Source organism: Pelobates fuscus, chromosome 10 (assembly GCF_036172605.1).
Source record: "Pelobates fuscus isolate aPelFus1 chromosome 10, aPelFus1.pri, whole genome shotgun sequence".
Lineage (NCBI taxonomy): Eukaryota > Metazoa > Chordata > Amphibia > Anura > Pelobatidae > Pelobates > Pelobates fuscus.
Window position 1 is genome coordinate 98,492,475 of NC_086326.1, and position 14,964 is coordinate 98,507,438.

The window sequence follows — 14,964 nt, forward strand, 5'->3', positions numbered from 1 at the left end:
AATGTCATATTCTGCAGTTATCATGTTAAAATGCCATCCTTATTTGCAATTCTAACCCTGAAGAAAAATAGCAGGTAGAATAAATCTATTCAACACACCAGAGGTGACTGAATTGCAGTGCAATACATATAAGTCACGTGAGGCTAATGGTGTATGACCCTCTCTCTGCGGCCGTACGCGTTTCGCTCAAGCATGGATAAATCAATGCAGCAAGGGCGCATAAGGACACAGACACAGATCTATCCTCAATCTAGCACCAACCTATGCTTTAGTGTTTTTTTTAGCATAAACCATGCTCGGATTTCACAGGTTGTGTCCACTTAATTGAGAAGCTAAAATAATTAATTCCAACAGATTAATTTTAATTAGAGAGGGATTAGCCTGAGGGAGCCATCTGTCTTGGCCATGACTAATAGTCCTGTATTAACACTTTTTCCCCCCCTTCTTCTTTTCTCTACTGATTTTTTCCAACATCTGCTGATCCCTAACAGTCCAGTATTATCGTACTTCTTAATTACACTGATAGTAACAAGAATTGCATATGCAGATGTCTCTTGTGCTGCAGAATTCTACACACACATACAAAGACATATATAAACACACTCACAATCCAGTATATATCCTTATAAAATTATATAACACATTTTAAACCTTGGTTACGAGGTTTTCTTAATCTCTACAGAACAGGAGGATACTAAAAAAAAGTACAGTAACTGAAGCACATTTCAGCCATTTCATCATTTTAACTAATGGTTTCAAAATCAATAGTGTTTTTTTAGAATTGAGATCCTCCTACAAACCTGTCTTTTTAACCACCAGTAAAACAAGGCCAATTATACTCTCTGTCCAGGTAGTAGTATAGAATCTAAATCTATGAATTCAGCTGTTCATTACTCTAGAACTCAACGGGTTAAAGGCCACTACGTTTGTAATGCTTTGACCTACAACATGCGTTGCTTTAGCTTGTTTTTCGGTCGCCCAATAGGTTTTGCGTATCGCCTCTTAATCTGCGCAGCTTTTTCCTGAAGGATCTTCCTGCCTCTTTTCTTTGGCCGGCAGACATGACAAATCCACATGCCTAAACAAAATGCAAACAGAACTGTAAAAGCGCTTCTTTGCCATTTACAATTAAAATAAGCATATAGAGGAGTGCTGATAACTTTGCTGCTGAAAATGTACAAAGTAGATTTTGGCAGACATGACGGAAACACCACAGCATGCTTTCAGAAAACAGCAAAAAACATACCCTTAATGGTTAAATTGTTCATACTATAAATACATTAAAAAATAAATAGATTTTTAAACAGTAGCAGTAACCAGAAGTCACCGATATCCATCAATTCTGGCTCTCTAATTTAAATGGTAGAGCTGTGAATAATATAAGATCCCGGACACATTTAATATCACTTGTACTTCAGCTGTCTTCTTTGCATTGAAAGACGTAAAGCTTGCAGTATATACGGACACTTTTTTAAATATTACTATGAAGGACATTTTGCACTGCAAAGTAAATTTTAATTTGCCATACTCTGCCTATTTTAGAATATTAATTCCTAATTTTGTCTACTCTGAAACGTTCATCAGTCTTTTGAGAATTGAGGATTTATGCAAGTATCAAATTAATATGTGGTTCTAAATTTGCTTCCAAGCTACACGCAGGTTAAACTTAAAACCTGAATTTCTGACAGGGACTCCAGGTTTTTTATTTTATTTTTTTGCGCAAATGGGTGTGGAGTTGTGTTTACCAATATGAGTTGCTGGAAGTTAATTACCAGATTTTAGTTAGCTGAAACATATAGATTTGTGATGATACCCCTTAAGAATAGGTTCCAGTTGTACATTTCCTTTAAATGGGTCACCAAATCCTCTTAAAAAATGGGTACAAGTTAAAGGAACACTATAGGGTCAGGAACACAAACATGTATTCCTGACCCTATAGTGTTTAACCTACCATTTAGGTGGCTTGCCCTCCTATAGGAAAGCATTGGATTGGCTAAAAATCAGAATTGCAGATTTTTAGCCAATCCGATGCTTTCCCGTGAGGAAAGCATTGGATTGGTTAAAATTGGCAAGGGGCGGGGCCAAACACTGCTTTGGCCAATCAGCACCTCCTCATAGAGATGCATTGAATCAATGCATCTCTATGAGGAAAATTCAGCGTCCCCATGCAGAGCATGTGCAGCACTGAGCCAGGAAGCCCCTCCAGTGGCCATCTGAGGAGTGGCCACTTGGAGGTGTCCCTAGGGGCAATTTAAACACTGCCTTTCTCTGAAAAGGCAGTGTTTGCATGAAAATGCCTACATATAATGATTATACTTACCAGAACAACTACATTAAGTTGTAGTTGTGCTAGTGACTATAGTGTCCCTTTAAGGATTCAACGGCTAAGTTGTTTTTTGTCCCTAGTTTGCATTTAGTGGCAAAAAGAAGCATCTGGCAAGTTTTTTTATTTGCCATGATGCTGTAAAAGTTGCATTCTTGACGCCTAGAGTGTCCCTTTAAAATTCAGGTCTACAGAACTTTATGATCTTACCTTTTGGCATGCGAGAAAGTGGTGGGTCACAGCACTCCATGTGAAATCCCCTGTCACAAGAGTCGCAAAACAGCATGTTATCCTGCAACAAACCAAACACACAGGTGAGGCATGCCTTTCTGCCACAGACTAGCCATCATCTGCACTCCACATAAACCTCCGACACTCACTGCATTTCTTCCCTGGATCCTACAGGCACTGCACGTCTTGCATTCAATGCACTGCCATCTTAGCGCTTTTACATTAGAAGTCAGCTCAGGACAGAATTTTAAACACGAAGGGTGACCTGGGGAAGAAAATAACGTTATATAGTTATAAAACATTCATCTAGTTTGATTGTACTAGATAATGGGAACAACGCCTATCACGTGATAAGGAAAGGTCAAGGTTATGATATGGAAACCAGCCAACAGGCTGGTTCTTTTTTAGGATCTGCAGGGAACCATATGAATTTGTCTGGTCACTCTTCCCATTCTCACAACTCTGGGATACTAGCAGTTATTTAGACAGGCCTCCGTGTCTGGTCACGGAAATCATCACAAAATGATTCCAATATATCAGTGAGGTAGAAGGCAAATAATCTAGTAGCACTTCTAATAAAGATTCTGCACACATTTTATTCACTGACCAATATATCGGACATAATGTCTTTTTCACATAGCTCAGTCACACCAATATAGAGGTCATAGAAACTAAACAGTAAAATGATTTACAAATGGTACGAAAACAGGGAAAAATAGTACCCTCTGGTGATGTAATTTAAGACAGAAAATGTGAGGATACACATGGACAGCAAAACAAAAATCCTTTAAAAAATGTTAAAAAAGTAAAAATAAGAAAGGAACAAACGTGGTATGACTGGGACACGATGTAACGGAGAAGGTTCAAACCCTTCAGAACATTCTGTACTGCACAATACAGAGAGGACAGCCAGAGTAAATAAAGATGACAGGCTGTAATACTTAGGGTTGGTTAATAATAAAGGTTATGATCTCCACTGAGCGTAACACAATCCTCAGAACTATGACACACACACACACACACTTAATTAGATTACTAAAAGAATTGCCTTCATGCTAATGCAATTGACCTCACTCACCCCCTCCCTCCACAGAAGGAGACAGTGGTATCAGGAATGTGGCATGACTCTCCCTGAAGCATTGTACACACGCACAACAAGATGCATTATAAATTGGTACACTTGATTCAATGTAAAACGCTGAAAAACAGTCTAATCGTAAAATAACAGTTTATGCAGAGAAGTGGAGTCAACATGCCTGGCACACTGTTGCTATAGAAACAATACATTCTCCACTTCAGTTAATACATAAGATTGCAGGTTCATTATACAATCCAGTTAGAATTCCTAATATACTGCTAAATAGAACCTGTGAAGATTTGGTCTGTTAATCAGTGGGATCACAGGGACCTACTGGCAGGATTAGCCAAGCTATTTTGGTGAAACAGGCAGCCACTTTCCGGAACAAGATGCTGGGCACGCAGAATCTCAGGGTAGCCTTAACAGGCGCAACTAATATATTGAAGTGGTGGTGATAGATTGAGGTGTGGGTGCTAACAAATGTTCTTTTCATTTAGTAACAGCTAGCATATTCCACCAAGATAAACAGCGGGTAAACAAGGCATGCAAGATACTTTGGTGGGCCCGAGACGGTAGAGTCTTTGTGAAATATTAGTGAGGACCTGCAGAAATAAAGGATTCATTGCCTCTTTCCTGCCTTATACGTATTGAAGTTTAATACTCCCTGTCTCAGGTCAGGACTGTTTAACGCCTCCAATGAAATCAGCAGTCAAGCGGACGTGATTAGTACATCGCCCCCACATGATTAGAAAGAGGTGCCGTGACTTATTCGAAGGCTGCTTCTAAACACAGCGCATTACGTGGGACATCGGAGGAGCTAATTAAAGATAATTTGATCTTAATGATGCAGAGAGAGGATAAGCTGCTAGTACTGACGGAGGCTGATCCATTAAAGTCGTGCAGAGATTTATCTCAGGGGGAGAGAGAGAAGGAGTGAGAGGCTAAGCAAAAGCAGGTATAAGTACCATACAATATCCCAACCCCTCAGCTGTTAGCGCTACCCTACTGTGCTGGGATTTCAACTCCAGCATAGTCATTAAAAGGACAGCATCTTATAAAACAAAAATAATAAAAAACAAAAATAATAGAAATGGTTTTGTGCAATTGCATGGTTTGGTTTTGTTCATTGCAGGCCCCCCATTATTGTATAATATAATATTATAAAGCCTGCATACACTAAATTATAGGGCATTTCACTAAACGAGTTCTGTATTACTATGCAGACACATGTAAACAAGGTCAGATTTTGTACGTTTGTGATTTTATAAATGGAGTTTATATATAATAATTATATTTATTTTTGAATTAGCTTTGCTCCATAAGTCTTTTTCTCCTCTTACACCCCAGAAACAAGCAAGGTTCCCTTTTCTTGTGCCAAATAATACATGATGTCTTGGTTTATGGGTTAAGTAAATTGTGAAAATTAATATACCGTATTGTGCACATTTAAACAATGAGGTGAAATATGCTCGACACTTAACCCTCACGACCACATATAACTATATACTACCCCCTTGTGCCTCCTTCTCGTCTCCTCCACCTTCAAATTCTCAGGGAAGAATGGACAGGAAACTCCAGTAGAAAAAGGATACACTTTTATTGAAGATAAAAAAATAATTAAAATGATCAATTTGATCCAAAATATCCAAAACATTGGACTTATCCCTTTTCCACTGGAGTTTCCTGTCCATTCCTACCTAAGAATTTGATGGTGGAGGAGACCAGAAGGAGGCACAAGGGGGTAGTGGATCACCCTTAAAAGATCCTGAAGCATTATATACTAGAGCCAGGTGATCAATTGGCTCTAAAACCTGTGAGTTGTGAATTATCACTTCCTTATTTATATTGAAATTGTACCATCTGCACTATATTTGTGTTATATATTATTTACAGATCTCTGGTTAAGATTGTAACCAAGTGCATTCATGTTATAACCAGGTACTCTGAAGCTCCACTTATATCTTTTTGTATATAGTTAAATTGTGAAAATGAACTAACTAGAAAGTCAGATATTCAGAGTGGTATTTTTCTGTCCAAATAAGCGGTTGTTCATGGCAGCAAGTCTATTGAATGGCCACTACATTATTATGTTAAATGAGCACTCACCACTGCTCCCACAGTCCGCGCATGAGATCAGCTCTTCTGGCTTTTTTTCACGATTAGATTCTTTTGTCCCAAGGCAGAAGCTACAGATAGGAATGGGATCCGCACGTGGCTGTTGGAAACATTCACAATTATCGTTACATTGGCAATGAGTTGACTTCTATTGGAGGAAGGAAATACACATACATCAATAAAATGCAAAAAGTTTCATTATATTTTGATCAGGGAAAAGCTCTTGGTGCAATTTAATATATCTAGTTCTCTCGTCATGTCTGCTTATTCACAAAGGGGTGCTCTGAGCACCATAACTACTACAGCCCACTGCAGAAGTTTGACCTGCTGGTGCCTTCCCTCAGTAAGGAGTTAAACTGTCTGACACATATGGGGGTCTTCCCAATCCTCCAGACTGCTAAAGTGGAGGTTGGATTCCAATTTAGCAATGTGTCCAGTTTGTGGATTTTTTCAAATCGGGCATTGGCTGAGAATTTCAGCTGACTCTCTCAGCCAATGAATGATCTAAAAATCTGCATAGAATTGACATTTCTAAAGAAAAAACAGATTTTCCATGTTGGCTATATTATTATTATTATTTTATTATGTAAGAGACTTGTAGTAGCACAGGCTCCAAAAAAATACTCAGGTGTCAAACGGGTTGACCCCTTACCAGTGTACGGTGCCAGGTGACTTTTGGCACCATAGCCACTACAATGAGCAATTAAACCTTCAGGTGTGTCCCCGGTGCAGTTGCTTTGGCTGATCTATAATTGCAAAAGTGGTCTATTTTCCAAAAGAAGTTGCAGTTCTAACTTATTAACCTTAGAAGATGAAATTAAATTTACTTGCAAGCAAGCAGTACAGGGCTAATCAGTAAAATGTGGAGGGTTACGATTTTTGTGAGTTGCTAAGCAGTAAATCAAGTGTAATTAGTCCTTGGAGTATCCTCCAGGTAGCATGAATGCTGTTCTACTCGATTACATAATTAATCCAAAACATGCCTTTATGTCGGCTCAATAAGCAGCGTCTAAAAGCTTTTATTTGTGCAGGCACTGAGCAGCCTTCCAGGAAGCGTTTCATAAATTGCCATCTATAAAACTCATTAAGCATTTGCCATTACTTGGCTCTCAGTGTAAAGCAGGCAAGGCACTCGTTGCAGGGGAGTGGGGGAGAAGGCAGCCTGGCAGCAATGCATGCTTCCAAATCAACAGCACCTATGCCAGCAACGGCTAACCTTTGGCAATGTAACAGTTGCCGAATTGGATTTCCCAGGACGCTCAGGCAGCCATGTGATAACTGCTGCAGTGACATAGGTTAGTCTTCACTGATCTAAATGATGGGAGTACTAGATTCTCCGTCTGCAATAAGAACAAGTCTCCACTGACAGCTGCAAAATATGGATCATATAAGATCAGGCATCCTTTCCTCCTACAACAGGCTCTCTCTGCAAGTCCTTGTATTTTCAAGTGAGCCACTTTTCTGCTTTCAGACTCTTCACCATAATGATGTTCATATCAAGGATATATTGTGTCGCTAGTTACTTAGAAATAAATACACGGGAGATTATAGGTCTCCATGATTCCAGCCACTGGAAATAATTTCAGCCGAACCCCCCACTCCCCACAAGTTAATCTACGAACACAGAGTCACAGAATAATTAACTCCTTAAAGTAACATACCAACCACCATAACCACTACAGATCACTAAGACCTGAACATTAGCATTCGAATGATTAATAAAGACTACCATAGCGCTTTTTAAATACTGTATTTTAGCGAGCTGCCATCTTGGAGTCATAGTGGATGACACATTTTGTTTCCATCTGTGAAAATTTCAGGTTTCTAGCTGGTCCTCAATCAGAAAGATTTAATATAAAAGTGAGGGGAAATGTAAATAAAAAAAATACTTTTTTTTTTTTTTTTTAAAAGCACTAAAAAAAAGTCGGAAACCTGAAAATGTTCTGAATGCAGACTTTAGGTACTTTTTAGGTACCTCCTAAAAAAATTTAGGACTGAGACAAACTCTGATAAAAAAAAAAAATGTGAATAAGGGCAAGCTCGGAGACGCAAGAAATACTAGAGAACGGTTAATACTGTACCTGTGCAATACTATGCTTATTATGTCGATGAAAACGCCACATTCTAGAAGATGACCCCAGGCCTGCTGCCATGGCTACACTAGCCCTCACCCCACTTACAGACATGCATACTGACCCTCACCCGAAAACCAGCAGCTATATGCGCTCAGTAGCCAACCCCACCACATCGCACTCAGTGCTCACACATCCTTCCACACTAAACAGTCCGAAGGACGTACCTCCAGGGACGGGAAGGGACAACCCATAGAGACACAGGAACAGCCACAACATACACACAGACGGTGCAGACACAAACACGCTACCGAAATCAAACTAAGAGGTACAGCTACACCCAGATTATACGGGCCTATACGAGATACCACCCACTAACACTAACCCAACCTATAAATGACCTCACGAATGGTCGGCCCAGACTGTCACACCGGGTTCAACCCCAGCCTGGCCCACGGTAGCATACCTACCGGCTGGTGGTCGACACTGAGTGAAGGATAAGGACACAGTGCCCCCCCTGTTATTACTCCTGGTCTTGACAGGACCATCCTAACCTACTCCCCCGACCCACCTACCCTTTTTTTTTTCCCGTCTTCTTTTCTCTATTGCTCTCTCACCCGATACGCCGCACCCTTGGGGTAGGAATACTGTTCTCCAGTTGGATCCCCTACGCGGAGCAAAACACCCTCCGATAACAACGCCCTACAACAGACATGTCGCTCCAACTACTGCTGCATCACCAACTTACAGACTGCTGGAGAGCCCTGAACCCAACAGTACGGGATTATACGTTCTACTCCACGACGCACACCTCCTACTCTAGGCTAGACTACTTTTTCCTACCACACCGCCACCTAACACTTCTTGTCGAATCAGAAATCCTGCCCATGACCTGGTCAGACCATAAACCCATCCGCATGCGACTCAAGACTCCCTTATTCCGACCCCACCAGACCTCCTTTTGCCTCAACGAGTCTATTCTCACTGATCCCACCCTGGTGGACACTACCAGAAAAAACATTCATGATTACTTCACCACCAATGAGACGGAGGGCACAACGCCCTTGACATGCTGGGAAGCACACAAGGTAGTGTGCTCTTCGCACTAACCTTAGAATCCTTCCTAAACAGCATCAGACACAACGGGACAATACACGGACTGAAAGTAGGCCGTTCACACCATAAAGTCCTCGCCTATGCGGACGACCTCCTCTTCATAGTGCAAGAACCGACCACGTTCCTACAAGCGATCATGACAGAATTCGAGACATATGGCCGCATTTCCAACTCATGAATCAACTACTCCTAATCCAAAATCCTGGACCTTATCATCAGGCATCCCCAACAACAGACACTACAACACTGCTTCCCCTTCCGTTGGTGCGCAACCCAGATGCGTTACCTGGGGATACGGCTCACGCCGGACCCGGTGGACGTCTATGCCCACAACTTTGCACCTATCCTCAAAACTGCAGTGGAGGAACTACACACCTGGAATTCGTATTACATTTCCTGGCTAGGCCGAGTAAACGCGTTCAAGATGACCCTGCTTCCCCCGAAGAGCTTCTTCACCACCATTCAAGTAGCAATCCGCAAATTCACATGGAAAGGCAAATCCACCGGCATAGCCCATTCCCAGCTGACACTACCCAAGCTCAAAGGCGGCCTAGCTTTACCGGATCTCAGAAAGTACTACCTTGCAGCTCACCTCACGAGAATAATCAGCTGGTCAGTGACACCACGGGACAAACCCTGGGTGCAATTAGAGGCAGACAGCACCGATTGTGACCTCAAGACCCTGCCCTGGATAACGAAGGAGGCGAGCAAACGCTTTAACCTCACAAGCCACACTCCGCATCTGGCACAAAACGGCTCCAAATACTACCTTACAACAGTTCCCAGCCCCTTGCTCCACCTGAGAGGAAACCCAGGGTCCCCTTACCCGCCCGACGAACAGTAACACACCACTTCGAATAGCCAATATGCTATCAAAACCATTCGCAATTCAGCCGATGACCGCCCTCTTCCCGGAACAAAGACACACATTTCTACACGCTATGGCGAGAGAACAAATATCACACTACACCCCGCTCAATAACCCAATGACCATGCCTACTTCGAGACAGATTTCGAGTCCCTCTGCCTACAGGACGCAGTACCACCAAGAGCAATCTCCCTGATCTATACCTCACTCCACGCCGCCGTGCAGACGGTAGGAGGATGATCTCGGCGAAACACTCTCAGACACAGACTGGGACAAGATCATCACCCATGTCCAAAAGAACCCAGGGTCGGCAAGGCTACAGGAAAATGCGTCTAAAGTTTTCACAAGATGGTACATGACAGCCACCGCCCTCCACGCACGGGATTGCACAACGGCAGATGCCTACTGGCGATGAGGTGAAGAGGGTGGAACCTTCCTCCACCTATGGTGGGACTGCGCCCTCAAAAAAAGCCATTCTGGGAAACGATCAGCCAAATGATTCATTAAGTGACCGACGAAACCCTGCCACGAAACTCAGCCCCATGCCTCCTACATCACACCACAATACCTATGCTGGTTCTGTAATTCCAAGACTCCTCAACGCAGCGAAAGCCATTATCCTCATATACTGGAGACAACTGCGCACCCTCCCAATCAAGAGGTGGGTCGAGGAGGTGGAAGATACAAGGAAATTCCAAGACCTAAAGGCGACCTCGGTGAAAGATAAAGAAAGGTACACGAAGAGATGGTTTCACTGGCTGAGACATACCTCCTCTAACGAGTTCGTACAACTCCTGGCTACTGCCTGAACGACTGGAGAGCAGCACTTTTTTCTCTCTCTCTCCCCTCACCTTTACTCCTCCCCCCCCCCTCATTTCCCATGTACCTGTTCATACAAGACCCTCTACCCAGGGAGGTAGACCCCCCACTATCAACAACCCCGAAATTGGATACAAAGCTGCAGACAAATAACCAATCCTAAGCCACAAAACATAATCCTAAACAGCCGCGACGCACACAACCACTCATGCTCCTCACCAATATGAACAAAATGCATTCACCACGGTAACCATCTCCCAAACTAACCGCACCACAGGCTTCTCCTAAGGGGACAACTAGTTTATTTTGTGGACAATTGCCATAATTGCTTTACCAAATCATAAGCCTCCGCCTACATGTTACTCTAGCACTGCTAAACTTTCACTGTTACATTACCGTTACGTGCAAGTGCACTGCCCCCCCCCTGTGTGGGAATCCTGCTACCTGACCTGTTATAGATGAAAATGGATTTAACTCAATATAAATCACACAGCAACAACAGACTGATACACCACTCAATACTACACGAAAAAACTGACACATACCCTAGCTCACGTCACCTCCAACAAGCTTAATCATCAACATGCATATGTGGGAAAAAGGAGGTATAACAGAGCCTCAAAATAAGCACTAGACATACGTACACTCCCCTACATGGGTAACTTGTTCAATATGCCGGTCACAACATCAACAACAGAGATCATACGTTATCAGCCTCTGCGAAGGCTAATGTTAAAATGCCACAGATGTACCGATTCTGCATTTCATACCGCTTGTCAAACATGCATTACTGCCTATGCGTGGGTAAACTGTTTCTTATATCTGCCGCAATAAAAAACGGATTTAATACAAACCGCTCTGATGTGTCGAGGAATGGACACCACAAGACCTCTGAACGTGTCCCGTGGTATCTGGTACCAAGACATTAGTAGCAGATCCTTTAAGTCCTGCAAGTTGCGAGCTGGGGCCTCCATGGATCGAATTTGTTGTTAAAGCTCATCCCACCTATGCTCAATAGTATTGAGATCTGGGGAATTTGGAGGCCAAGGTAACATCTTGAACTCTTTGTTAGGTTTCTGAAACCATTCCTGAACAATTTTTGCAGTTGGCAGCTTGCATTATCCTGCTGAAATTCTGCAAATGTTACACTTTGTATACAGGGAACACCATTGCCACAAAGTTGCTTGATCTGCAACAATCTCTAGGTAGGTAGTACAAGGCAAAGTAACAGCCACACAAAAGGTTTCCCAACAGAACATAACAATCCCTGAGCATTACAATGCATCTATCCGTCTTCCTTCTAAACATAGTGCATCCGGCCACTATCTTTTGACCCGTTAAATGATGCACATGGCAATCCATTTGATTTAAAAGAAAACATAAGACCAGGAAATTTATTTCATTTCTCCATGGTCCAGTTCTGACTCTCACGTCCCCAATGAAGCGCTTTTGGAGTTTGACAGGGTTCATCATGGGCACTACATCAGTCTGTGGCTACGCAACACCATACACAGCAAACTGCGATGCACTGTGTGTTCTGACACCTTTCTATCATGACCAGCATTAAGTTTTTCAGCAATTCGAGCTACAGTGGCTCTTCTGTGTGATTAGACCAAATGGGCTTACCTTCACTCCTCACTTGCACCAACCAGCCTTGGGTGCCCATGACCCTGATGCTAGTTCACCAATTATCCTTTCTTACACCACATTTGATAGGTACTGACCACTGCATACCGGGAACACCATGCAATATTTGCAGTTTTGGATATGCTCTGACCCAGTCATCTAGCCATCACTATTTGGCCTGTGTCAAACTCACACAGATCTTTTAATTTGCCAATTATGAAATTCAAAAACGGACTGTCCCCTTGACCAACTTTCAACACCTACACAATTTGCCATTGCTGGCCCTAAAGCACAAATACACCTCTGCATTAACACACAAAAATACAGAGAACTGCACTTCTCCCGAGTAACAGGTCCACTTTAAAACATTATCTTGAATGTCTCAAGGAGTATGTGTGAGTGTACAAGACAACAGGAGAGAGTTATCAAGGGGCATTTATCTTTATGGGACAAAGTGCAAAACATGGAGAATTATCCATGTAAACCAATATAATGTCTCATAATTTAGCACTCTGCATCCAAAATTGGACAAGTTTTGCCTTGATAAATCTCCCAAAATATTTAGCATTTTTAGAAGAATAGTGTAGATGAGTATCCTATAGCTTCCCACTTGAAGTTGTCTAAAGGACAGCCACTGAAGGTGGACATAGGCAGCTTGTAAACATAGCCTTTTCTCTGAAGAAATGCAGCTATTATTCGAGAAAAGTATTGCCAACTAATATTCATAGGTTGGCAGATGTTTAAATAGGAAGTAATAATAATAATAATAATAATTGAAAAAGTAAGCAGCAAAGGCACAATTTTGTAATGCAACTTCTGAAGCACTAGCAGTGGAAATAACTGCAAACTCACATGGGAGATAGACAATACAACTGACATCATTTAACAGCCTTATTCCTGAGAGACAACAGTTTCTTGTTAAGAGGAACACAAGATTATAAGTCAGTATCAGGTTCCTTACATTACACCTCATTCTGTTACAATCAAGTTTATGTTTACTTAGCACCACAGGAATTGAACAAAGTGCTATTTACATAACCTAGTTGCTGACTAACACTGCAAATATATTCACTTGACACATAGATACATTGGTTTAAATGCTGTTATGCATGTATTAGCAAGAGAAAGATTGATACAGGGGCTATTGGAGCAGAAGCTTATTTTTGCCATAGTCGGCTATGGTCCTGAAATGCAGACAATCTCATTTTATGTGACCTACACGTGCCAAGACATAGCTATAATGCTCGGTTTCTGATTTGTGCCCAAGTAAAATGCCTTGTGCCCAAGGTCCATCGCACATTGAAGGGATTTCTCTCTGCCCCTTGCCTATTACATATGTGCCCTCTTTGTGCCTCATGCCCTATAGTTTGAACAGTAACACCTTGTACCCATGGTTTTCCCGGCAGAATAGCGGATCCTTCCCCTCATACATGACCCCTGGGAATGGAAAGTGTATTGGCATATGGAGCGGTTCTCCGGTGACTCCCACAGTATCTAATAATTCCTACCATTGCATGATTCCTTGAGCAACTGAAGAAATATGCAATTCACGTCTATAGAACTAAAAATAATAAAAAAAAAACATATTGATAGATAGTAAAATTGTACAAAAAATCAATAAGCTAGTGGCACTCCCAGCAAACATGACAGTGGCAGCCCAAAACTCTGTTTTGAGCTGCCAATGTTAATGGTGGGCATATATTACATCAGCGCCCTGCACTCTCCATTCCCACCCTCCCTCCTTGTAGTCCCTACACGATAGTTTCGTGAAAACAGACAGTCAATTCACTACAGTATAAAATGCAACCAACTCCGGCTGTTTTAAATCATGTTCCACTGAAGGCAAGGCGCAGTACCGCCTCATAGATACACCTAACAGGTTTCGTGAATAATACACTCCAGGGGCAGTAGCTGAAGTGGATCATCCGCAAAGCACATTAGGTGAATCTGCGAGAAAGTACCGTGTTTTGTAAGGTCGCCATTTAGATGCATGGAGCGTTTTACTTTCTGCGTTTTGTTTTTCTAGTAGGTATTGTTGTCTTATTAAAGAAATATAAAAGTGTAATCATGATATGTGATTTGAAAGGAAATTGTCACTTCTCTGGAAATTACATAATTGAAAATCATCTATAACTAGGGTTAAGGTTTGTTTATTAACAAAAAATAAAAATAAAATTATTGTAGGTTAAGTGGCTTTAGTTATAACCCTGCAACCCTTATATCACTTCAATCAAGTGCAGCCCACAAAAAATAAATTCTGAAACAAATATGATGATCTGGTCTCAAACCATTTCTAGCAGTTTTTCCTAGCCTTAGTGATTACATGGCTAGTTACAGTCTCTAAATAACAACAATGACCCTACTTATTCCTTCCTACTGTATACTGGAGGAAGTCTCGTACCCAATCAGACTTTCTCCATTATAGATTCATATTGTGTTCATACAGTGCAGCCCTTGCCAAACAGTCCTATTTTTCCTCTCTCATTAGTTCATGTTCCCGCAACCCCAGGCGTTTCTTTGACACCTTTAATTCTCTTCTTCGCCCTGCTGTGGCCACCCCCAAAACTAACCTTACTGCTGATAACTTTGCATGTTACTTCACTGACAAGATTGAACAGCTAAGGAAAGAATTCTCCCCTCCTTGCCTTTCTGTTTCTCAATCACACATAGAGCATGCCTTTCCTACCCTTCAGACATTCTCCCCAGCTACTGACCA

General features: G+C 41.9%; 1 protein-coding gene across 3 annotated transcripts in view; it reads right to left on the reverse strand.

The window, feature by feature from the left end:
• KAT6B (lysine acetyltransferase 6B) overlaps nt 1-14,964 on the reverse strand; it is a 122,058-nt gene that overhangs the window by 66,727 nt on the left and 40,367 nt on the right. For all 3 annotated transcript variants that reach the window (XM_063434336.1, XM_063434334.1, XM_063434335.1), the window contains 4 exons: nt 5,739-5,847; nt 2,704-2,819; nt 2,534-2,615; nt 946-1,078 (listed from right to left, as the gene is read on the reverse strand). In XM_063434336.1, coding sequence (XP_063290406.1) covers nt 946-1,078; nt 2,534-2,615; nt 2,704-2,819; nt 5,739-5,847 — 440 coding nt within the window. The remainder of the gene's footprint in view (nt 1-945; nt 1,079-2,533; nt 2,616-2,703; nt 2,820-5,738; nt 5,848-14,964) is intronic.